Genomic DNA, 24,029 nt, shown 5'->3' on the forward strand with positions numbered 1-24,029 from the left:
CTCTGATGAGAGCAAAGTTTGGAAACTGAAGTCGTCAACGGCTTTGCCGTCATAAAAGGCTGTCTGCAGCAAGGGAAAGCAGTGAAAATACCCTCAATATAGCACACATTATTAATATTTTATTGATTTATTTTGGGTAGGACTTTTTAGGTGCCTAAAATATGTTTTGCTGCCGCCCTCTCCGCAGCAGCACATTGCCTAGGTACCGAGTTGGTATTCCTGCTGCTTCTCTAAACTCATCCTGGTCTCGCTCCAAACTCGTGAAATATTGACACTTCGTCAGTGGCCTGTTGGCATCAGACACCGAAAAACAGGGGCACTCTTTAGCAGCGGTATGAAACAACCCAGACAGAGGCATTTGCTGATGCTCCTGGCATCGGCTGTAATATAAGAGCGAAAAAGTCTTCATAGGGTGGGTGAGAGTGGAGGTGAATGGATCAGACGAACTCTGGACTTTCGCCCAGGAGAGTGCTGTTTATGACATGAGTTGTTTTAATGATGACATATTGAGCTAGTATTTTTGTATTTTAAGTGTTTTAAGCCAAACTACAGTATGATGGGTTTTTTATTCTTAACCTTTTGTTGCCTAAACCTAAGAAAGTGAACCTTAAAGCTAAACCAAAAAGTTTTTTACCTTCATTCTAAGTTTATTTGTAAAAGAGACTGTATGCATTTAATGAGCAGAAACTGCATTTCCTGTAAAAACAAATGATTATTTTGAAGAAAGATGATGCATGTAATGACCTGTAAATTGACGTGCCATCCCTGAATGTCCAAAACTGACGCAGGAGAGGTGCTGACCGATATCTACTGTAGGTAATACACTGACTATGGATAAGTACCTCATACAATCCCACTTCAAAGGATGCAAACTTTCCCCTTAAAGTCTTCTGAGAAGAAAGCAGAGAGAAAAAAAACCCAGACACAGGCAAACATACAGTAAGTTCAGCGGTTTTAACATCTGTTTCACTTTTATTTAGTTCATTGCAAGATCTTCAAACGGGGAACAAATACACACCATAATGAACACTGTAAAAAGGTTTTGAAAGTAGCTTTAGGTTCAACCAGGGGAATACCTGTTGTATTGTTATATTAACCACCCACACCCTCACAAACACACGCACACATTCACATACTCTAACACCCACACAAACACACACACTGTGCAGAAACAACAAATCTTTGTCAGCTGAATCATAGTCTCACCGCTTGTTTAAAACTCCCAAGTTACACCTCACATTGATGAGAGGAGCTTCTTGGCATTATGTTCTGGCGTCGCCTGCATAGTTCAGCAATGCAACCCTCTGCAGTTACATAATAACAAACATATAGTCATTAACAAGAACAAAATGGCATGCGTTTACAGACACAGTTCCATAGTATACACATGCACGTGGCAATAGATTTATGACGATTGCTCCCTTGAAGTCAGCCCAGTCAGATTGCTCTTTAATACATGCATTCACAGATCTGTCAGTCTGAGGCCTCAGTGTTTGTAATTCTCATTGTGGTGCTATCTACTGTAATCATAATGCCAGTAAAGAAGAGGAAACTCCAAAGTCCTCAGAGTTCAGGGGCTGGATGCATAAAACACTGTAGATTTACGACGGAAACTGTGTGTACGCACAATGGCAAAAATATGCATGTGTATTTTGAAAGACTGATAACTCCGTGTGTGCCCCTGATAAATCTCGGTTATTGCGGTGCTAGGCGTACTTGCACTAGCATGATTTTCACACCCACAGGTTGCATAAATGGATTCAGAAACGCCCCTACACAAAAATTTGCATATTGATACTTGTGTTCGCTCCACCACTCGTTGGACCTGTTCGTAACAAATCAGGTACAGAAAGTGTTTTTTCACCAACTGTGTTACATCGTGAGGTTCTCCAACGATGCCAGAGCGCACATCTGTGGATATTTGTAGTGACCATACCAGAAGTTCATCACATTTCTGCAAACCATCATCATGGCAAAATGTCAATCGACATTTTTAAATGTGTGAAAGATGATCAGTGATTCAGTCATACTGCTTATGTTGTAACTGACTTCATAAAGTGCTTCACAGGGTAACATTAAACGATCATTAACAGGGAGATGCACCCTTGATTGACATTTTACAGAATGCAGACAGCAGAATGATAAAACAATTAGCAGAATTGGCAAACTAAAAACAATGTTACACGTCTCTCAATTTATATTTAATCTGCTCCTTACCATATCACCTGCAGCACATTCCCACAGCACATTACGCCTTCATAAATACCAGTGTATGTGTGGGAAAAGGCTTACGTATGGTTTGTGTGCGTACACATGGTTTATGCATCTGGCTCCAGATGTATTATAAATTAAAAATATTTTGCACCTGGTTTATTTAAACTTGTGTTTTACCCAGAAAGTCTGTAAAGCAAAGATGCACTGTAGTACCTTTCTTTCTTACTCTGCTGTTTGGCGCCTGTGCTTTAAAGACACAAAATGGGCAGGAGAGAGGTTTCCCTCTGGCAGTGAGAGGAACAGAACTTGAACTGACATCTTGCTTTGTTTCTTTTTAACTCAGCCAGAGCATGTCATTGCATGGGACTAGGATGACTCAAGGTATTTGCATATAGATGTAAGAAAACCTCAGACACCACTGCCAAAATTTCAACAGACAATTTCAACAAGTAGAGTGTTAAACACTTACTAGGAAAAATAGATTTATAGTTGTAAAGGAAAATCCAGTGTACTCAGGAGAACATTCAAAAGACGCAGCAAATTACAGCCAGGTCAACCATGCTAGGATTTTTTTTTCCCAAAGGAAAGGATTGCTAATGTAGAGACAGAGAGATTTCACACTCTTTATACACTCTCTTTATATGTCTACAGAGAGTTAAATTCAGTCTTTATGGCGATTTAGTTGCAAGGCATCTTTCCTCCTCGTCCTCCTCCTCTGTTTCTTCATCCCTGGCGTGGGGAACAGAGGTCAGCAGCAGAGTGTCAGCATGGACTTCTTCATCGTCTGACTGGATCACAGGTGTGTCGGCTCCAGCCCCGCTGGTATCACTGGAACCAGATGATGTGGAGGACATACGAGACTTTGAGCCGCGGTTAATTTCGTCTTGCCGTTTCAAAGTTGCGCGCTCCCTGTAGACAACCTCTGCATCTTCATCCTCTTCATCCTCTTCTTCTTCTTCACCTTCTGTGAACAGAATCTGTTAGAACATGTCTGTGCCTGATCTGTAAGAGCTTTCGGCAGGATGCACCTGCATTACTGAATGTTTCCCATATATACCTGTAAAATTTATATGGATGATCCGTATTGAGTGCTGTTTGTGAAGTGTCTCGCACTGAAATTAACAGCAACATTTTGCCACATTTAGCGTCAAACGATGTTTAAAAAAGTGGTGTGAATTTTTTAAAGTCACTTTTTATCACATTTACAGCAATATTTGAAATATGATAAATATAATGTCACAGTTAAATCTAAATATTAAATGTTAAACCTAAATGTTAAATCCAAATTTATGTTAAATCTAAATGTTAAATGTTGAATCTAAATGTTAAATCTAAATCTAAATGTCAAATGTTAAATCTAAATGTTAAATCTAAATGTCAAATGTTAAATCTAAATGTTAAATCTTAATGTACTTGTTGAAACTAAATATTTAGCTAATTATGCAAATACACACTGCCGGTCAACAGAAGTATAAACATAAAAGCCCGGGTGGTCAGACTGTGTTTATAGCATCAAATAACAAATTAAAACCAAACTAATCGGAGAAAATGAACACTTGAACATACATCAGCATGATAAGAACTACCTAAAATGACAGAAACCATGTTTGGGGAAATTTTATTTGACTTGTACATTTAACATTTAGATTTAAATTTAACATTTAGATTTAGATTTAGGTTTAACATTTAGATTTATGTTTAACATTTAGATTTAAATTTAACATTTAGATTTAGATTTAGGTTTAACATTTAGATGTAATATTTAGATTTAGATTTAACATTTATATTTAACATTTAGATTTAGATTTAACATTTAGATTTAGGTTTAATGTTTAGATTTAATATTTAGATGTAGGGAAAATACCTTTGAGTTTTATAACATATTTACTACTAAACTACCAACTATTACTGGAAACTTGGTGCATAACAACAGCGTTGGAGGCTGTGTGGGAGCACGGAGGCTGACTGCTCACGTATGTTCTGGAACTGTGCAAAGATAAGTCTACGTTGACATGCAAAAGTTTGGGCATCCCTGGTCAAAATCTGTTTACTGTGAGTAGCTAAGTAAGTAACAGAACTGATCTCCAAAAGGCATGAAGTTAAAGATGAAACATGCTTTTCAACATTTTAAGCAAGATCAGTGTATTATTTTTGTTTTGTACAATTTTAGAGTGAAAGAAATGAAAGGAGCAGCATGTAAACGTTTGGGCACCCAAAGACATTTGAGCTCTCAAACAGCTTTCAACAGGGCCTCAAACCTTAATCATTTTGTTAGGACTGTGGCTTGTTCACAGTCATCGTTGGATGAGGCCAGGTGATGCAAATTTCAAAGCTTTATAAATACTCTGACTCCTGAAATCTTGTTCCGCCAATCAACAGCCACAGGCTCGTCTAAACAGCTGCCTGCAGTCTGAAAACTAAAATAACTGATGTCCACAAAGCAGGAGAAGGCTGTAAGAAGATAGTTGAGGTCTGGGAGACCAAGAAAACTTTAAAAGAGAGCTGCTTGTAGAATTGGTAGAAAGTCAAAACTAGGGGTGTCGGTGGCTTAGTGCTAGAGCAGGCGCCCCATGTACAAGGCTGTTGCCGCAGCGGCCCGGGTTCGACTCCAGCCTGTGGCCCTTTGCTGCATGTCTCTCCCTCTCTCTCTCTCTCTCTCTCTCTCTCTCTCTCTCTCTCTCCCCCCTTCACACTTCACCATCCTATCAATTAAAGGCAAAAAATGCCCATAAAAATATCTTTAAAAAAAGAAAGTCAAAACTAAACTCCTGTTTGACTCTGGAGTGGTGGTGCACTGTTCTACTGTGCTGCTACACCTGCACAAATATGACCTTTATGGAAGAGTCATCAGAAGAAAACCCTTCCCTGTGTCCTCACCACAAAATTTAGCGTCAGAAGTTTGCAAAGGAACATCTGAACAGGCCTGATGCTTTTTGGAAATAAGTGCTGCGGGCTGATGAATTAAAAGTAGAACTTTTTGGATGCTATGAGCAAAGGTATAATCGAAGAAAAAAGTGCAGAATTTCATTAAAAGAACGCCTGTTAAACTGTACAACACGGGGCTGGGTCGATCATGCTCCGACTTGTGTAGCAGCCAGTGGCACAAAAAAATTTTCACAGGTAGAGGGAAGAATAGATTCAGTTGAATTTCAGCAAACTGGGACACCCAGATGCTTGGTGGGTGGAGCAGGCATCCCATTTATTTCCTTGCTGCAGTGGCCACAGGTTGAATCCCAGCCTACAGCCCTTTGCTGCGTGTCAGCCTTTCTCTCTCCCCCTCTCACACTTAGACTATCCTATCTAATATAGGCAAAAAGACAAAAAAAATTACAGCAAATTCTGGAAGCAAACATCATAGCATCTGTAAAAAGGCTGAAGATAAAGAGAGGATGGGTTCTACAACAGCATAATGATCCTTAACACACCTCAAAATCCACAATGGACTACCTCAAGAGGCACAAGCTGAAGGTTTTGGCAAAAATCTCAGAGCTAGAAGCCTTTTGCAGGAAGAATGGGTAAAAATCCACCAAACAAGAGAGGCAAGACTCTCTTAGCTGGTTTACAAACAGCAATTAGAAACTGTGATACTTAGGAGCAAGACTTAAAAGACTGAAATTAAAAAGTAATTTTGCTTAAGATATTAAAGAAATGTGTCATAATTAACTTCATGCCTTTTGGAAATCAGTTTATCTTCCACTACTCACAGTAAACACAGTTTTGACCAGGGGTGCCCAAACATTTGCATGCCACTGTATACTGAAAATGTTACTGCAGTTGTTAAAACATATTTTGGGAGATGAAACTGTATCAGCCCTGTGATTTATCTTGGGAACATTACAAGTATTGTGATGGGAGAACTTGACCCAAGTAAGAAAGCCATGACCAGACACTGGCTTGATGTAAAAACTCAAATCAGAAGGCTGGAAATTGTCCCAGACATTTTTGTTGACATACATTTTAAAAGAACTGGGAAAAAAATAAATGAGACATGACACCAACTGAATAAATGCCTATAACTAGAATCTATACTGAACAAAAATTTAAGATAAAGATTAGTTAAAGATCCATGACTTTTTTTATACACTCGGCTGAATATTTCTTTCACATTTTGGTCACAGATTTATTAGAAGCTGTATTGGTGAGCAGTTCTTTTCCAAAACAACCAATCCACCTGACAGGTGTGGTGTATCAAGGTGCTGATTAAACAGCATCGTTACTACACCTGTGTGCCTCAGGCTGATCACAATAAAAGGCCACTCTAAAATGTGCAGTTTAATCACACAACACAACACGTGCTCTTTGTTCTCAGAGTCTTGACACAGCAGCAGTTTGTTGTCTTACCAACATGTGCAGTTATGGTGGTATTTAATCAGCACCTTGATATGCCACACCTAGTAATAAAATGTTTGTTTGGTTGCTCCTGATGTAAACAAACAAACAAGACACACAAAAAAAAGATTTGATAAATGAAATAGTGAGTAATAGTTAAAAGCAAGATTTAAGCTATATCCAGAGTATCAATTTTGACATTCTGGGTTGTGGCACCTCTTTTGACACGTTAAATGGCCTGCTTCTGTAACATCTGTGTGTGAAAACTGAATACATAAATGGCTTTAGGAAAGTGCAATGGCAGTAGATCGATGCGGCTCGGAGGCCATTAGTGCACCTGGTAGCGGAGATGCCAGCGCGCCCTCGTCTGCTCCTGAGCCTGAGTTGAGGAACACGTCGAGGGCCTCCTGGTCAGAGATGTCCATCAGGTCCATCTGTTCCAGGACGTCCACGTTCACCTCCATAGAGGAGATACTTCCCATGGGGGCTGCATATACAGGCATATATAGCAGACATGCACACTTTCATTTCAAAAGCAACACATTTCATTTGAATCTTGACACCGTGGACCGTCACTCACGTTTCCTGCAGTCGACCTGTAGGTGAGAAGAGGGCACGTAGTTGTCCACGTCATGCTGGTAGACCTCCTCAAAGAAGCGCTGTCTCTCCCTCAGCTTCAGGTGCTGCGCAGAATCATTGTCCAGCACCCGCTGAGAGATGTCTGTCTCAGCTGACCCCCCAAATGAGACACATACAAAAAAACATTCACATCAACTGTCTTTCACTGCATTATTGTGTCTTAGAATTTAGTATTTCTTGAAAAAATGCCAAATATATGCATCTTGGGAGGTGTGGTCTCTATTCTCTCCCCTGCAAAAACCCCCAACAACAATCAAAAAACAAAAGCATTTCTCAATAGCAAATAGAATAAGAATGATCTGTCTACTTCTGCCTTACACTGTGGAACTGACATTTTAGTGTCAGATGTTAGAGGCCTATAAGGATTAAGGCACCAACCATGAACTGCATCATTCCTGGTTTACATCCACGCAGGCTACGCCGTAATTATAATATATATTTGGGGACACATTCCCCCCCAAAATATATGTATATCTATTAAGTACCAAGCTAAGACAGGCAACCATGCACCGCCGTCCGACACAATCATGACCATAATCATAATCATCAATAAATTAACAAATTGCCTGTCTAATTATTAAAACCACTGGCTCTAGTACTATGGTGCACCGCAGTTCTGTGTGTGGTTTGTCCAAGTGTTGCCAAACCCAGCAGAAGCCATTGCTCGACTGCTGTGGGAAGGTACAATCAATGTCAAAAACTGGACTGTTTCTATTTCATTACTTTCAATTGTGTTAAAGAATGGAAAGGTAGAATGTTGTATGAGTGTTATGTCAGCTATATCAGTCGATCGTAGTCGTATATCATAAAAAGTCATAAAAATGTCATGGTATAGGATGTCATAAGAAAGTCATTAAACTGTCATTAAAAAGTCAAGCTATAGTATGTCATTAAAGTGTCATGGTATAATATATCAACGATGTCATGCTATATTATAAAAAAAATCATTAAAAAGTCATAGTGTAGTGTGTTTCCTGTGCGGCCCTCAATCATATGCTGGCTCCCTACAATGACACTCAGTCATTAAAACTTTTAGGACCCCTGAGCTAAGATTTTTTGTTACAAAACGCTGTAAAATGGTCAGTTTAGCTGTTTAGTTCTCTCCTGCAGGACACTCCCTTCAGATCTCTGTAGAGTGAGGGTCCAAGTGGTGACCTCAGGAGCTGAAAAATGAGGCAAACTTGCCAGAAACAGCAGTTCTTAAATGGCCAGTTGACACTGGCTCCAGAAGCCAGTAAATTTCTATAGACCCCTAACATGTCTAGAGCCTGGTACAAGAAATGGTTTTGGTCTGTACAGCTATTTTCCCCATTCATGACAACTGTACAGGGGTGGATTTTTTAATGACTTGTTTACATTTTATTGAAGATTAAAGTTACGGATTAATAAGGGCAGGGCCGCTTTGAGTTCCTGGTGTCACAACAGTATGAGTCAGATTCACCCCTTGCTCCTCCAAAGCTACACCCTCTCGTCCAAATGGGGTCACTTCTGGCTCCAAAATAACAAGATGGTGACGCCGAAATGCCAGGCTCCACGTTTGAAAATGGGAGTCCAACCAATGGATGACATCAAAGTAGCTACATCCATTATTTTATACAGTCTGTGGTTCGGTCACAGAAAGTGTAGGTGAACCCCCACCCTTGCCATATGAGATAGATATTTACGGTCCTGTGTTGCATGTCATTCCCCATCTTTCTCGAATTGCTCGAGACTGTCCTCTATCACCAAAGCCATACAGTGTACAAAACAGTTAAAAAATAAAATAAAATCTATGATTGAACTCTTAAAGTGAGATTAAAAGGTTCCGAAGATGTTTGAGGTTGTCTTGACCTGTTTGACAGCCTTTAACCGTAATGTGTTGGGGACGCTGTTACCAAACCTGCTAATAGGTTTGGTTTCTCAACCGCAGGTCAATTTTTTTTGTGATCTAATGTTGATTTAACGCTGTGCCAAACAAGTCACCTCACATCATTAGCTGCGGGCTTTAATTTGTTTTTGTTCAGCCTCAGATGTGAAGCTACCTGTCAAGCAGCCGATGCGACAATCAGTCATCTGAAAGAAAAGCCGAAAACACCCGCCAACTGTTAACAGATTTATCAGATGTCGTTAGTCTTTTATGAATTGATTCGATTTTTCTACAACAAAAATAAAAGCCCTGTTTTTTGAAATAATATATATTTAAGATAAATGCAGCAACATTCTCTTAGATCTCTCTGATATTTTCTCTTAATTTTCTTTTAAGAGAAAAAAGTTCTTAGCCATCCAAATCTGCTCTTACCCAGATGTATTGAATCATGAATCCCACTTGATTGATATAGGTAACAGCCCCTAATCACAATATAAGGGCTGGTGTTGTACCCTGTGTACTGTTAAATACACTTAAACAGAGTAAACGTGATTTTCCAGGGCATCAGTACTGGCGTTACAGGAAAATCCCAAATGTAGCAACGGCATAACCTTTGTGATGCTGTAAATGCTGTATCTGCATCAGTGGTTAAGGAAGTATTAAGTAGAAGTATGTATACCACACTGTAAAATACTGATTTACTAGTAGAAGCCATGTATTGAAAATGTTAAGTAAAGGTATGTAGGTACAGTCAGGAACAAGTATTTAAGTATTGAATGTAAAAGGAATCAAGGCAGAAAATTTTAAATCAGTTTAATAAATTGAAAAAATTATTAAAATAATTTAAAAGCTTTATTTGTACAGCACATTTCTTGACGCATCCAATCATTTATTTGCTCAATACAGTGACACAGGCGTTCTACGGGTCCATAATCACCTGGTCAAAACGGTATCTATATTTGCATGTCATCTGCATACATGGTAGGCTGCTTAATTATTTTGTATGATCTGGCCTATTGGAAGCATAAAGGGATTAAACAAGAGAGAAAAAAGAAAAGCAGGACGTCCTCATATTTGAGAAGCTGGAACCATGAATTTTTTTTGCATGAATTATGACAACAACAACTAATGAGATAGCTGTGAATTAATTTTCTAACCTAAATTTGTGGACTGTGAAAACAAGATGTTTATCTCTTATCTTGGTAGGTGTGCTGTCAACTTCTCGCTAAATGTTCTCTTACCTAGGAAAAGAACAATATTAAGAAAACATCCGTGAATCCCAGAAATCATAATAACAGAGATAACAAATAGTGGATATTAAAAAATAACATAAGAGAAGATGTGTTCGTATATCCCTTCCTGCATGAGGCCTGTTGAGGCATGTAAACTCAGATTCAACATGACTCATTTGTTCCAGCAAATAACTCGCACAAAATCTGTTCATACTATTAATCTCAATATTGTTGTGTCCTCTGATCTTTTAATTTCTTCTCCTGTCTCTGCCCTCTCTCCTGTCAGTCAGCCCTTTCTGTGACGCTTCTCAAGGCAAAGAAAATGTTCTCATGATATCAGTCTGACCTCTAGTGGTCATATTTAAACACACATGCAGTTTGAAAATCAATCTAACAGCAGGTGAAGATTGGTATCGACAGCATCACATAAACTTTGTGATTAACCAAATATTTGCTTTAATATCTGCTGCGACTATATTTTGAAGTACTAATTTGTGCAGACCTGCCCAAAACTCAACAGTGCTCTTAATCCTACATTTTAACATTACAGTAAGGAGTGTGTTTGACCCTTAAATATCTGTGCATGTATGCAGAGATGCGTCTAACTGCAATTTACAGTACCTCTGGTTTATGGTGTGCTGAGACAATGGATGCTCTGACAGAGTGGCTTTTGATTGGCCTTCAGAGTGTTGGCTCTAGTCTGTGTTGTCAACATATTTCGTTACTCAAGTACCAGCTATTTGAGCTGCAGATAATCTTTTCTTGGTGGGTGCAGACTCATATGTATGAGCAGAAGGGGAACAGAAAAGTAAGAGTCAGCTGAACATGCTCTAGCTTGCAGCACATGACATTACTGGAACATATATATTTTTTTCTTTCAGTGTGTGACGATACAGACATGTTGTGAAAAACAAGAGAGCATCTGTCCTTAGGTCTACCTCCAGCATCGACCTCTGCCATGCTGACCAGCTGTGGTTGTGTAACCGTGCTAAATCCTCCTCAGCACACACTGTGCCTCTTCCAACTGGGCTCCACGAGCTGACACTTTGACTCATGTCACCCGTGTTTTAATGTGTGTGTGTGCGTGTATGAACGAATACAGTGCAAGCGTGTACACATAAACTGTATGAGTGTGCGCTTATGCATTCATGCTTGTGTTTGCATGCCTTTGGTTTATGCTCAGTTTGTCACCCAGTGTGTGTAGCATGCATATCAAGCTTCCATGACTAACATGTTTACATGATGGCAGCAGATGGATCCAGTATGCACAGTGACAACATTCACTTTACTTCATCTACAGACCTTTTGAGTGCTACTTTTCCACTGTTTGAAAACAAACATGTGACCCAGTTTCCCTCTTCAGACAGCTCATCTCTGGAGACTTACAGTAGTCAATCTGCCAGTCACTCTTCCACAGCCCTGGAGGGGTGTGTGTCTACTACCATGCACTAACAACAGCCTTTTATTCTGTCACTGAAGCTGTCTGTGTGGACAGAAAACCACTCTGCGGTTCACAGTCCCCCTGGCTGATATTTCAGTTGGCGAAGTAACTGGGAACAAAGTCAATGACATAAAGGTTACAGTGTTCTTCAGTATAAACAAGTGTCCAGACATGAATGTAAATAATGCAATTGTCACCAATATCCAGCTAGAGAAACTCGTTGAGCTGGAACATGCTGAGATATTTATCTTAAAGGGTACGTTTGGTATTTTTCAACCTGGACCCTATTTTCCTGTGTTTTTATGTCTAAGTGACTTCATGGCAACAGTTTTTGAAATTGGTCCAGTATTGAGCAAGATTGCTGCAGCTGGCAGTGGCAAAACAGGCTACTACGTAACTACTTGGGGCAATTGCACACTGTCGATGTACATCCACTAAAAGTGCTTGTGTTTGCCACTGACAGGTTCAGATTATTATTTTAAGTGTCGGGTGATTGCGGAAAGGATCCCCACAGAGATAGACGTTTTTGTTAAAGAGTAAGATCATTTTTTGAATCGCCATCACTATCCCCACCAGACTCCATTTAAATAAACAGTAATTTTGTCACTGTAAAACACACTGCTGTTCCAACAATTACCAACTCTGGTTTGGTTGAAATAAACCCTTAATTCACCCACTTATATGTGAAAAAAATGCTGGCTCTATACACGCTAGAATTACTGTTTACTTAAAGGGGGTTTGGTTAGTTTGGAGACAGCTGTTTCTGGTTAAACACAAAGCAGCTAACTCTTTAACAAAAAGGTCTATCTCTGTAGGGATCCTTTGAATAATGTTGTCAAACACTAATAATAATCTGAGCCTGTCAGTAGCAAAAACAAGCAATTTTAGTGGACATAAACTGAAGGTGCACAGTTGCCCCAAGTAATTACATTGCAGCCTGTCCCACAGCAGCAGCCCCCTTGTTCAATACTGGACCAATTTCAGAAGTTATTGCTCTCAATTATTGTTCCCATTAGTCACTTAGACACAAATATGTGGGAAAAAGGATAAAGCTTGAAAAATACTGAAGTTACCCTTTAATGCTCTGGGTGCTGGTAATTGTAGCATCAGACCACCAAACCCTGAGATATACTGGGGAGTTTCTCTGTATCTAACCTTTAATATGCTCATTTAATTAGCACCCCACTTTGCTTTGAAACTTTTGAGAAAAGCAGCCAATCCAGTTTCAGTCAAAAAGGTTTCCTGGCACGTTTTGCTTCATTTATTCCTGCTCTGATTTCCATAAAACCTGTCAAAATTAATATCAATTTGATCAGCCAGAGGCAGGGTACACCCTGGACAGGTCGCCACACTATCACAGCGCTGACACATAGAGACAGACAACCATTCACACTCACATTCACACCTACGAAAAAATTCAGAGTCATCAATTAACCTAACTGTGGGAGGAAGCCGGAGAATCAGGAGAAAATCACGCTGATACTGGGAGACCATGCAAACTCCAAACTCCTCTTACTGTGATGCAGCAGTGCTAACTGCCCTACCCTGCTGCCCGGGGCTCTTGTAAATGCTGATTTATTTCCTGTCAATTGACTAATGACTTACTATTGCAGATCCAACAACACCATTAGCACACACCCGTAGAATTACAGACGCGGTACTGCATAAGTGTCCACTGCCACAGCTGTGTCCCATCAGTCTAGCAAGACAGCACACAGCTGAAAGGACAGTGTGAGGGAGTTACCCGTGACCATTTTGTTGCACAGTATTTGGCAGTGCAGGTCAAGGCATGTCATCACTAAGAGACATACTCTATAAGGACAACAACATGCCAAGCTGACATGCCATCAGTGTCACCTACCAGTTATTGTATGGTAGCAGTGGCAGCTTGAGACAAACAAACTACTACAGGTTGTTACAGCAATGATGACGCTTCTGATAATGATGATGACAATGATGATGATGATGATAATGAAATTATACAGCTTACATAAACCTCAACTTTGCCTGCTGGCCTCATGGGAGTCTCTTTGTCTCTCTCTCTGAGTGTGTTTCTCTTTCTCTCTCTCCTTGTCTCCTTCTCTAAAAATCAAATTTTGCTACTGAAGTTGCCAGTGGACATGCCCAACCCACGCGCAAGCTCAGCTGCATGTCTCCATCTGTCTGCCCCAGCGTGAGAGAAAAAAACATGTATGTAAAAGGCTGACTCATCCACATAACCTCTGAGTTTTCTAGCACCCTGCTGTGGAAGACGAGTGGGAGGTCTCCATGCAAATTGGTTAAGGTTACATTACTACTGTCGCTCTGTGTGAGACCCAGATGGTGTTCATAGCCTCCAAGGGGGAATCCCTTGCTTTTGACAGGGGTTATTAACCACCAACGATCCTTATGTGGCTGTCTGGCTCATCAACTAAAGTATTTTTGCCACTTTTAATCGTATATAAGTTGAAGCCTCTCAAAGGCAGTCCAGAGGGGAAAAAGAATTCATCGTCAGGAAATGAGCAATCGTTGCATAATGAATAAGAGCAAGTATGAACACTGACTTCCAGCAACGGGGTGACACTGATGTTCAAGACAAGTTTGTGCCAGGGTTGGCGAGCACAGAGTCTGATGAAACTGTGTCAAACGAGGCAGCCCATTCATTTTTTCGGCTGCTGCTTTACCCTTATCTAGGTTACGAAATACAGGTCACATGGAAAGGATTTAGTATGGGTGGGTCAAGCAACAGAGAACAGCTGTGATGGCTGACTGTTGCTTTGTTAGGGAAGTGTCGGCCTCAGGATATTCAGAGACAGAGCTTATAAAAGAGGAGGAAGAAAATAAAAGAAATACAGTAAAGGAGGGGAAAATAAGCAGGCTTTAAATGTGCTGGTTCCACACTGATTTACCAGATGTAGTGTGTGTCTATGAATGCTGACACTGCACTAAAACACATTATGGCTTTGTTACAACCATCGATGGACAGTAAAAACAATATCATTTGAAAAACCCATAGAATTAATAATTCAGTATGACTGCTCTGTGCAGAAAGTGGCCCTGGCAGTGTCTTACATCTCAGACTCATTCTGCTGATGGTTACCCTGGGACACAGTAGCAGTCTTGTAACCCTTACGGCTGCATAACAGGATCCAGGAATTAGAGTCTAAGTACAGGGACCACCACTCCTTTCAAAGACAGAGCAAACAATGTGAAGGTGTAGTCTGAGGACAGCAGACTTCAGCTCTGAACCTGCATCTCCTCCCCTAATGAGATTGTGGTGTTATACTTTTGAAGTTTTAGTTTCTCAGAAGTTCCCACCCTTATGATTCGTTAGCACCAGTGCCAGCCTCTGAGAATATTCACTTCCTCACCTATTCACTTGAGTTGAAGCCTGGGTCACTGACAGATTTAAGGATGGGGTTTAATGTGATCTGAGTCTGGCTGAGTTTCTTTCGGAAACAATGCTATTTTACAACTGTTGGTAGTAAGCTAGTTACCCAGGCATGCTAATGTTTGGAGCATAGACTGTAAAAATAATGGACGTAGCTATTGTGATTTCATCCATTGGTTTGTGGATGTTATAAAGCCTTGAGCTTGGCATTTTGGCTGTCAGCATCTTAGTTTTTGGGAGACAGAAGTGACCATATTTGGGTGGGAGGCTGACGCTGTGAGGGAGCGTGGGGTGGACCTGACCGAGAAGCCGAAGACACCATCAGTAGGAGCCCTGTCTTTCAAAGTGGCCCACCCTTAACTATGTAACTTTAAGCCTCAATAAAGTGTAGACAGGTGAGTTATATAAAAAGTCACCCCCCTCTCAGGTGTTCTGAAGTAGGAAAATTAGCTATAGAGTCCAAAACTGTTTTTTGTATCAGACTGTAAACATGTTTATTTCTGCTTGTTAAGTTGAGCATTTTAACATGGGGCTCTATGGGGACTGACTGGCCTCCAGAGCCAGCCTCATGTTGCCGTTGAAAGACCTGCAGGTTTTGGCAGTTGTTGGCTTTATTTCTAAGCCCTGGAGGTTCCTGCTTGGTTTGGAGCTTATGTTAAAGCAGACAAACTCACAGTTTAATTTATATCCAGTCATCAGAATTAATGTTGGCTTTTCTGCAAATCACAGATATATATTACATTTGTATGTTTCATACAGTACGTAGTGGATATATTGCAACCTTAAGTTTCCTTTTATGTTGTGACAATGTTGTGGTTAACATGTGGTTTAGGCACAAAAATCATTTATTAATCATGAGGAAAATATATTTTTTGACTAAAAATACCCAATTTTGTTGCTGCACAAAACATTCTCACTCTGACCTCATCACATATCACTGCATGGTTGTGGGCTTTCCGTGACTACATATGACGTGCAAGGTGGCCTGGGTGCTTCTGACGTTCTGGGACACCATGTCAACGTCTGCCTGTTACATGCATTGTGTCTTTTAAAATATACTTCTCTTTTCACAGGAAATTTACAGTTTGCATACTGTGTCTTCCAAAAACACACTGAGAAATTGACGTCTTTCTTTCTTTCAACAACACACACATGGTTAGGTTTAGAAAAAAAAAAACAGGGTTTGGCTTTACAGTAGGGCTGCACGATTATGGCCAAAATGATAATCACGATTATTTTGATCAATATTGTAATCACGATTATTAATCACGATTATTCATTATGTTTGGTAAAACATGTCTTTTTATTGCACTTTCTTTTTTAAAGAAACATTATGTGGACAAGTCTTCAAATTGAAACTTAAAATAATCATAAATCATAAATAATAAAATAAAATTTACCCAAGATAAAGGGCAAAAATTAAATATGCCAGTGCAAAGTGCAATCATAAAGTGCAAACACATGAAAAAAATGAAGCCTATGCAGAAAAGGCACATACTACAAGGAACAGGAACATACTAGTACAGGCCTACAGATTTTTGGCGAGAAACACCAGCCTGTCAACACTTTCTGGTTTCAGAGATGACCGAAGGCAGGTCACTATGTTTCCCCCAGTGCTGAAGACCCTCTCGGAAGGGGCACTTGTTGCAGGTATGCTCAGATATTTTTTGGCCAGCTTTGACAGTCGCGGGTAGACTCGCTGATGTTCCCTCCACCAGTCCAGTGGGTTCTCCTCACTATCAAGGTCAGCACACTGCAGGTAGGACTGAAGCTCAGAGGCTACAGCTTGGTGAGGAGGATGGGTTGGGCTGGCTCTCTCAGTGATCTTGAAGAAGCTCCCTAAGGTCTTCTTTTTCTTGGATGTGCTGGGTGTATCCTCTGCCCTGTCTGCAGTCCCACCATCACTTGGGCCCTGCTCCTTGAAAAGTACATGGTAAATAAAATATGAATAATAAATTCAGTCAAATGAAATATATTTGACATCCACATTCAGAATGTAGATTACAGCACATTTATTACTTTTCAGCACATTTCAATCCACTTAGTTTCTTGAATTTATGATAAATGGTGTATCTACAATTATTACTTACCATGCTCACAGATGCAGCCATCTCAGACACAAGTCTGACTTTGATTGGTTCTACCCTGTCCTCACTTGCGTATCACAGCTTGAAACGGGGATCCAGAGCAGAAGCCATGTCGAGCAGCTCTTGTGTCTCAGGATCCTTGTATTTTTCCTCCAGGTAAGTTAGGATTTTTGTCTTGATGGTGTTTGTGAGCTCTGAATCATCATCGTTCACTTTGAGGATGGAGGAGCTGAAGAGATAGAGGACTGGCTTCACAAAGGAAACACTGACATACTTCTCACTGGACAGTGCATCAGTAAACTCAGTCAAAGGGTGGAGGGATTTGTGGATGGCTTCGAGGATCTCAGTGTCCTGCCATGATGGGATGAGATGTCTGGACTTTCTGTCAGAAGACAAGACTTGAGAGATGGCCCTCTGCTGCTCCAGGACTCTTTCAATCATTGCCTGTCTTGACCCCCACCTTGTGGGGCATTCTGTCTTCAGCCCATGTTCTGGAAGCTTCAGCTCCTTTTGAGCCCGTGCTAGCTCCTTTTTACGCCTCCAGCTGTAGGAAAAACTGCTCACAAGTTTTTTGCAGATCCCTACTGCACAGTCAATCTGAGGATCTTTCATTGCATTCTCTGTAAAAGAAAATGAGATTCATAATTAAAACAAAACAAAACCTTGCATACACTTCCTTTTAAATCTTTTATTTTCATGTGTTGTTTTAAGATTGGATTGAACTGAATTGAACTTTATTGATCCCCGAGGAGGGAAATTAGTTTGTCCCAGCATCACATGAAATAAAAGGCCAAAAACTGTACATAAATAGATACAAATCACCTAAACACACACACAGTAAAATTTTAGTCAGTTAAGATACAGATGTTTTATTTCTTATTTACTTGTTTATTTTATTTTTTTTACTTATTTGTCTGTTATTTTATCTGGTCATTTCTAAAGCATTTTAAATATAAATAAAATGCCTACACATTTGATGACCAATCTCCATCATATTAGCACAGAATACATAGGTACCATTCAATTATGTGTACTTTTTTAAATTGTCGTTTTTATTGGTCCTACTCACCAATTGCTAAATGGAGCCTATGGCCAAAGCGCTGGAGCCTCATCCATTTATTTAGAAAAGCTGCCTTGACGACGTTAGATCCATTGTCTGTGGTGATGCAGACTTGTCTCTCCTCTTGCAGGCTCCATGAGGCCAGTGCTTCCCGCAGTCCCTGGGCTATAGCTTCTCCTGTGTGATCTTGTGGGAAAAATGACGTCTGCAAGCACCGACTCTTCATTGTAAAATCATCGTCAATATAGTGAATTGTCAGGGACAGGTACGGCTCCATTGTTCTGCTGGACCATAGGTCAGTCGTAGTTGCGAAATACTCGACTGCTGTTATTTCCCTCTCTATTTCCCCCTGACATTTTCCATACAGTGCAGGTAATGCCACTTTGGAGAAATAATTGCGCGAGGGGATCACATATTTCTTGTCCAGTATTTTGCCCATGCTTTTGAAGCCTTCGTTGCTCACAGTATTTATTGGACACGTCTTTGGCCAAATAAAACGTTATTGCATCCGTTATTTCAGCGTGTCTTTGAGAGGTGGATGGATATGGTGTCGCCCGGTGCAGGGTTGCTGTTATGGTTGCCTGGGTTGGCGCTGAACACAGACGGGGATTTGGTGGACCAGCGTTAGCTTTGGCCTTCATGCATTCATCATATTTGGGTTTGTGGTGTTTTTTCAGGTGGTTGAATAAGTTTGTTGTGTTGCCCTGTGGCGCAGACACAACGCCACACCTCCACACAATGGATGTTGAGCCCTTACGAGGCACAAGCAGCTCCTCACCTCTAGATGCTGCTCCCGACATTGTGTCTCACACCCGCTCTCACACTGTTGAATCATTTGAGGCTGCCGCTGCTGCTGGGTATGCTCGCTTGCTGTTTAGGCAGCTTAATGAAGCCCTAACCTTTCGGTCGCCCCCTGGTGGTTGGCTGACTATTGGGTTGAGAAAGTGCTTGATTTGATATGCAACAGAGCCCACTTTTTAAATGTTAAAATCGCCGACGATCATCTTAATTTAATCGTGGCAGCCAAAATCGTGATCGTGATTAAAATTCGATTAATTGTGCAGCCCTACTTTACAGTTATACAGGAAGTGAACACCAACCTCCTAGGTGAAAGTCTGAGATTGTTGGACCCATCCAGCACCCCTCCCACCCACTTTACTCAGACTTTTCGCCCCTTTAATTGACATTGTTGTATGGCTACGTTTCCCCCTGAGGCTGACTAACGCCATAACACACTGACAGCGCCTGGCTGCGCATTATGCCGCTTGAAAGGATGGCTTTTTCTGTTGGTGTCTGATGCAGAAGACACTGCCTAAGCTCTGGTAGTCTATGACTTTAGATTGAGATCGGGTTGTGCTACAAGCAGAACTGGACTTGTCCCAAACTCTTGTTAAAAAAATATCCACTTCTGTCGCTACAGGCACAGCTGGACTTGTCCTGAACTCTCATCAAAAAATGCCCATTTTTGTCACTACAAACACAGCTATACATGTCCTGAACTCTCATTAAAGAACACCCACTTCTTCTGATCTTGAACAGTAGTCTGCTGCTGTCTCCATCTTATAGCAGCCCTCTTGCCAAGGTGTCACATCATCCACCATCCTCTTCTCCTCATGATGAGAAACTCTGCCTATAAACATGTAATCTGAGCTACATCATACATATGAAATGTACAAACATAAAATATCTATAGTTTGCAGTAACGTACAATGCTAACATAATATCCTGGTGGGCTAGTATTTGGTCATAAAGGCTACAAAGAGGATAACGGTGTAGCAAACTGTCAGGTTCATTGTCTGGAAGGCTAATGTGACTGTACCTTTAGCCTCAGAGAGACCACTGCTTATTGTTGACTCCTTAAATTGGAAGTTTACCTCCAAGAAGTTGGTTAATATGAAAAATTCTAAATTCTGGCTCATTTCTCAGATGCTATTGGAGGTACAGAAGAGGCTATACGTCTCCGTGTCTTTGTCCATCTCACGCTGCTGCTTGGAAAAACACGTAAGAAACAAGACCTCACTCTGGCCTGATACGGAAAGTCAAGTATTTGTAGGCTGCTAACTGAGTCAAGCTTTACTTTAAGAACTGCCCTTTGAAATTCCATAACACTTGTGATCTGTCACAGGACCTATGCCCCTTACCCAGAAATCCCTGCTCTGTCTCAGCCCACACTGAACCATAATTACCTAGGGCTTACTGTTATATAATGCTGGTACAATCCTTCAGCTGCACACCCTACAACACTGGACTCCCACTGCATTGTAGTGCACGATTACACAGCTCACCGCCTTGGTTTGTGTGTACATGCATGTAGGATGTCTGTGTTGGTTGAGTCTGTAGGAAAGGAAGGAAGGAAGAGAGAAAGAAAGGAGTTTGTTAAAGACGGGAGAATGCAGTGTTATGCAATCTAAGCCTGCTGTGCATTATTCCCGGTATAAAGTAGCTGTAGTGTCAGTGATTTGAGGCAAAGAGCTTTACTGGGCCTGCTTGCCTCAGCTAAGTCTCATACTGACAAAAACAAGGGTGCAGCGGCGGCATGCATTTTGTGCATTTGTTGTGTGTCGAGGCAAAGACACACTGAATAGAAAGAATTTCACTGGCTTTAGAACGGCAAGAAAGCCTTTCTTTTTTCCCTATCCTGTTTGTAGTTCACATTTTCTCAACCAACCAGGGTCTATTTCTCCTTCAGATGTTTTCACTCTTGCAATGCTGTAGATCATCAGCAGTTCTTTACAACCAGGAATCTGATGTAGAGGTGGGTGTGTGCAGTGTTCCAGAGGGGGCGGGGGTGGGTGGTCCAGCGCCGGAGGTGACAGTTGAGCTGAAGCACATGATTTTTTCATCCTTGTGATTATTCTTCCACGGTCTGATCCCTTTGCCACTCTCACTGCTCTGCTCCTGTACTCCACACTGCTAGTTTTTATATTCCCTTTCATATATAACAAATGTCACCTCGGCCTCTTGGATTGTTTTATTTCGCCCTGGTATGCAATGAGCATTTGTTCCTCACTTCCTTATCAGCATCTTTTCTATGATGGAAACATCCAGCTCTGAAGGTATGCGTCATTAGCTGCTCTGTGTCATTCTAATGGTGCAGTCATACATCAAGAGTCCTGGGAACTGCAAAGGAAGCAGGGAACAAATGCTCCTATTGAACCAAAGAGTCACATGGTGAAACATTCAGTCCCCCTGTGGCAAGTTGAAAGAAATCCCATGATCATTTTTCTGTTTGTAGTGAACAGACAGTCTGTGTGTGTGTGCGCGTGAGACAGAGAGAGTTACAGTAGTAAGGCAGCTGCACTGCATGGCCGGTCACATCTGACAGCCCATCCATCTCAAACTCCACCCCTCCTCTCCCGCAGCTCCTGATTCCCCCTGAGGGCCGATGGTGGTGTCACTCGGCTCTCAGCAGCGTACAGCCACATCATTGTCAGGTATTACTGCTTTTATTTACCGAGCCAATCGCTCTCCTCTGCCGGCCTCGTGGCCACAGCAGTCCATCAAGCATAAATCATTTATGAGTGAGATCACTGCACCACAGCAGCCACCTCCCCCGCCATGCATCCCCACTCCCCTCGCCGCCCTCACACACGTATCTGTAAACACAGAGCCGTGAAGTAGAAAATAAATCCAGACTGCTCATTTATGAAACCACCTCTTTCCACAACGCACGCTGTCAACATCGCCACGTTACGTCATACTGCAGGAGGCCAGCCCAGTCGCCAGAGTACAATATTGTTATTGTTTCGTTTTTGCGTTTCATACGTATCATATCAATGTTTCTAAAGTGACGTAGTTGTGATGACATGTATATGAACTGGCTTTGTTTTTGGCAAGACATTGGTGGCATTTCCAGTGATGATCATACCACCAAAAGCAGGTATTATGAGCCAAAACATGATCTTTTCCCAACCTTAATCAATTAGTCAATATCAAGTGTTTTTTGTGCCTAACATAACCATACATTAACCATAGCTATAGTTTCAGCATATCCGCTACATAAAAACATACAAATGTTACATATCTGTGGTTTGCAGCGACGTACAACGCTAGCGTTTATTCTGGTGATTGGGTTGCAGGAGCTTTACAAAAACGTAACATGAACACATCATTTCAATCAAGTCGTTGCACTCCTTCACTCTCATCTTCAGGTTCCTCTGATCCCAGCACTGCAATTACATATTGACCCTTGTCTGACCACCTGCTCCGTAAGTGTCTGATCAGATTGTGTATTCCCAGGCCGTTCTCCCATTCCCATTCCCAAAGCCATTAAGGCACTTCACTCTGGGCTAAATGCAAAGATGACCTCCAGCCATGCTCTCGATTTAGGCCAGTCATAACAGGGCTTTCAGTTCTCTCCGCAGAGCTCATTGCTCTTCCTTTACGTCTGTGCACATTAAGAAACACTCACATGCACCTTCACATGGAAAGTAGTAGGAAAAAATACCAGATCGACACTCAAACACAAACAAACAGCTCTTATCTTGTGAGGTCGTGTGTTCAGTTAGAAAGCAAGACAGTGTCTCTCTGAGAGCAGGTAGCAGTTAGCCTGTCTTCCCTGTTTCTATATAAAGACCTTCTTCCTGTAGCTTAGTGGGACTCTAAGAAGTAGTTGTTATCCCTTCACTGTGATTAAACCCCATGTACATCAACAGCGGTGCACCACCATCAAGGCTTTCTGGGTAATTTAGTTAAAAAGAAAAAAAGGCCTGCGGCTGTTTTTTATTACGTTGGACAGTTGGATTTTTACAGTAGTTGCTAATGAGGCTCAGTTCAAGGCTGGACCAAGGAGGAAAAGTATAAACTGAACATGAGTTATAATAATGTGAATCCTTCAGGGACAGTTTTCAATAACATAGCTTGGAGAAAAGTATGTAACAGCCATGCAGCATTATATGCACTGTACGTAACATAAAGTACAACCAATACGGATTTGTTATCCTATGAAAGAGCTAACTAATGCTAAATTAAACATCTCTCATGAACTGTTTTGTTGTGAATGGTGAGTCATGTACAGTAGATCTAAATCAGTAGTAGTAGTATAACAAAACTTTCCTTTGCCTGCCACATGCACAAACATCCTAAGAGACTGTTGTGTGTATATTAAAGTAGTAAACACCTGCCCAGGCTGAAAAAGAGTACACAAAGTGTTCAATTACAACAACAATGCAGCGTAAATCCCCACACAGGACATGAAGTTATAGTATTACTGTAGAGTACCGCAAGTCTTTGTACCACTTTCTCGCCAGCTACATTTCTGTTTACTCATCCACTGTTGGTTACTTACATGCCAGGCGCTTGTTGTGGTTGGTTGACCCGGTAGACGACATGATCCAGTGGACGTGGGACTGGTTGAACAGAGCGTTTTGCCTTTGAGTGTGTGTGTCTGTGTGGATTTTTCTTGTCCCCCCACCTCCTGTCAAGGCTCCAGGACAGGATGCTGGTGTGTGTAGTGGCTGGTCATCTAGTCATTGCATCTCTTGACTTTGGCACCAGGACTGTTAAAGATAGTACGTTCACATTTACACTTTATCTCCCTCTTCTCTTCTCTTCTTTTCTCTTCTCTTCTCTTCTCTTCTCTTCTCTTCTCTTCTCTTCTCTTCTCTTTCCTCCACTCTGCCTTTTTTGCTGTGTTCACTGTCTCCCTCCCCCCCTTTTCTGATCTCCTTTGCTGTTCTTTCGAGGTTTTCCCTCTCAATGCTTCACACTCTCATCTCGGCTGCCTCTCTGTGTTTCTCACACACACATAGACACACACGCGCGCTGTCTTTGCTCTCTCTGTCAGACAGGCTCAGTAGGGTTGTAGGGAGC

At 41.3% G+C, this 24,029-nt stretch overlaps 1 protein-coding gene and 1 pseudogene across 3 annotated transcripts; both read right to left on the minus strand.

Annotated features, from left to right (window-relative positions):
- Positions 1-948: 948 nt before the first annotated feature.
- LOC117258899 (dysbindin-like) lies at positions 949-24,029 on the minus strand. Of its 2 annotated transcripts, none has more exons than XM_033630123.2 (4): positions 23,506-24,029; positions 7,124-7,273; positions 6,881-7,030; positions 949-3,175 (listed from the first exon to the last, which is right to left on the minus strand). In XM_033630123.2, the coding sequence occupies exons 1-4, from the start codon at positions 23,546-23,548 to the stop codon at positions 2,883-2,885; spliced, it is 636 nt and encodes a 211-aa protein (XP_033486014.1). In that variant the 5' UTR covers positions 23,549-24,029; the 3' UTR covers positions 949-2,882. The 2 variants fall into 2 exon arrangements, with proteins under 2 accessions (XP_033486014.1, XP_033486013.1); XM_033630122.2 differs by having other exon boundaries at positions 949-3,178.
- On the minus strand, positions 16,600-18,020 carry LOC144464166 (E3 SUMO-protein ligase ZBED1-like; annotated as a pseudogene). The gene is made up of 2 exons (XR_013491957.1): positions 17,162-18,020; positions 16,600-16,989 (listed from the first exon to the last, which is right to left on the minus strand). The product of XR_013491957.1 is annotated as an E3 SUMO-protein ligase ZBED1-like (transcript).

This window comes from Epinephelus lanceolatus, chromosome 8, assembly GCF_041903045.1.
Source record: "Epinephelus lanceolatus isolate andai-2023 chromosome 8, ASM4190304v1, whole genome shotgun sequence".
In the NCBI taxonomy this organism is placed as follows: domain Eukaryota; kingdom Metazoa; phylum Chordata; class Actinopteri; order Perciformes; family Serranidae; genus Epinephelus; species Epinephelus lanceolatus.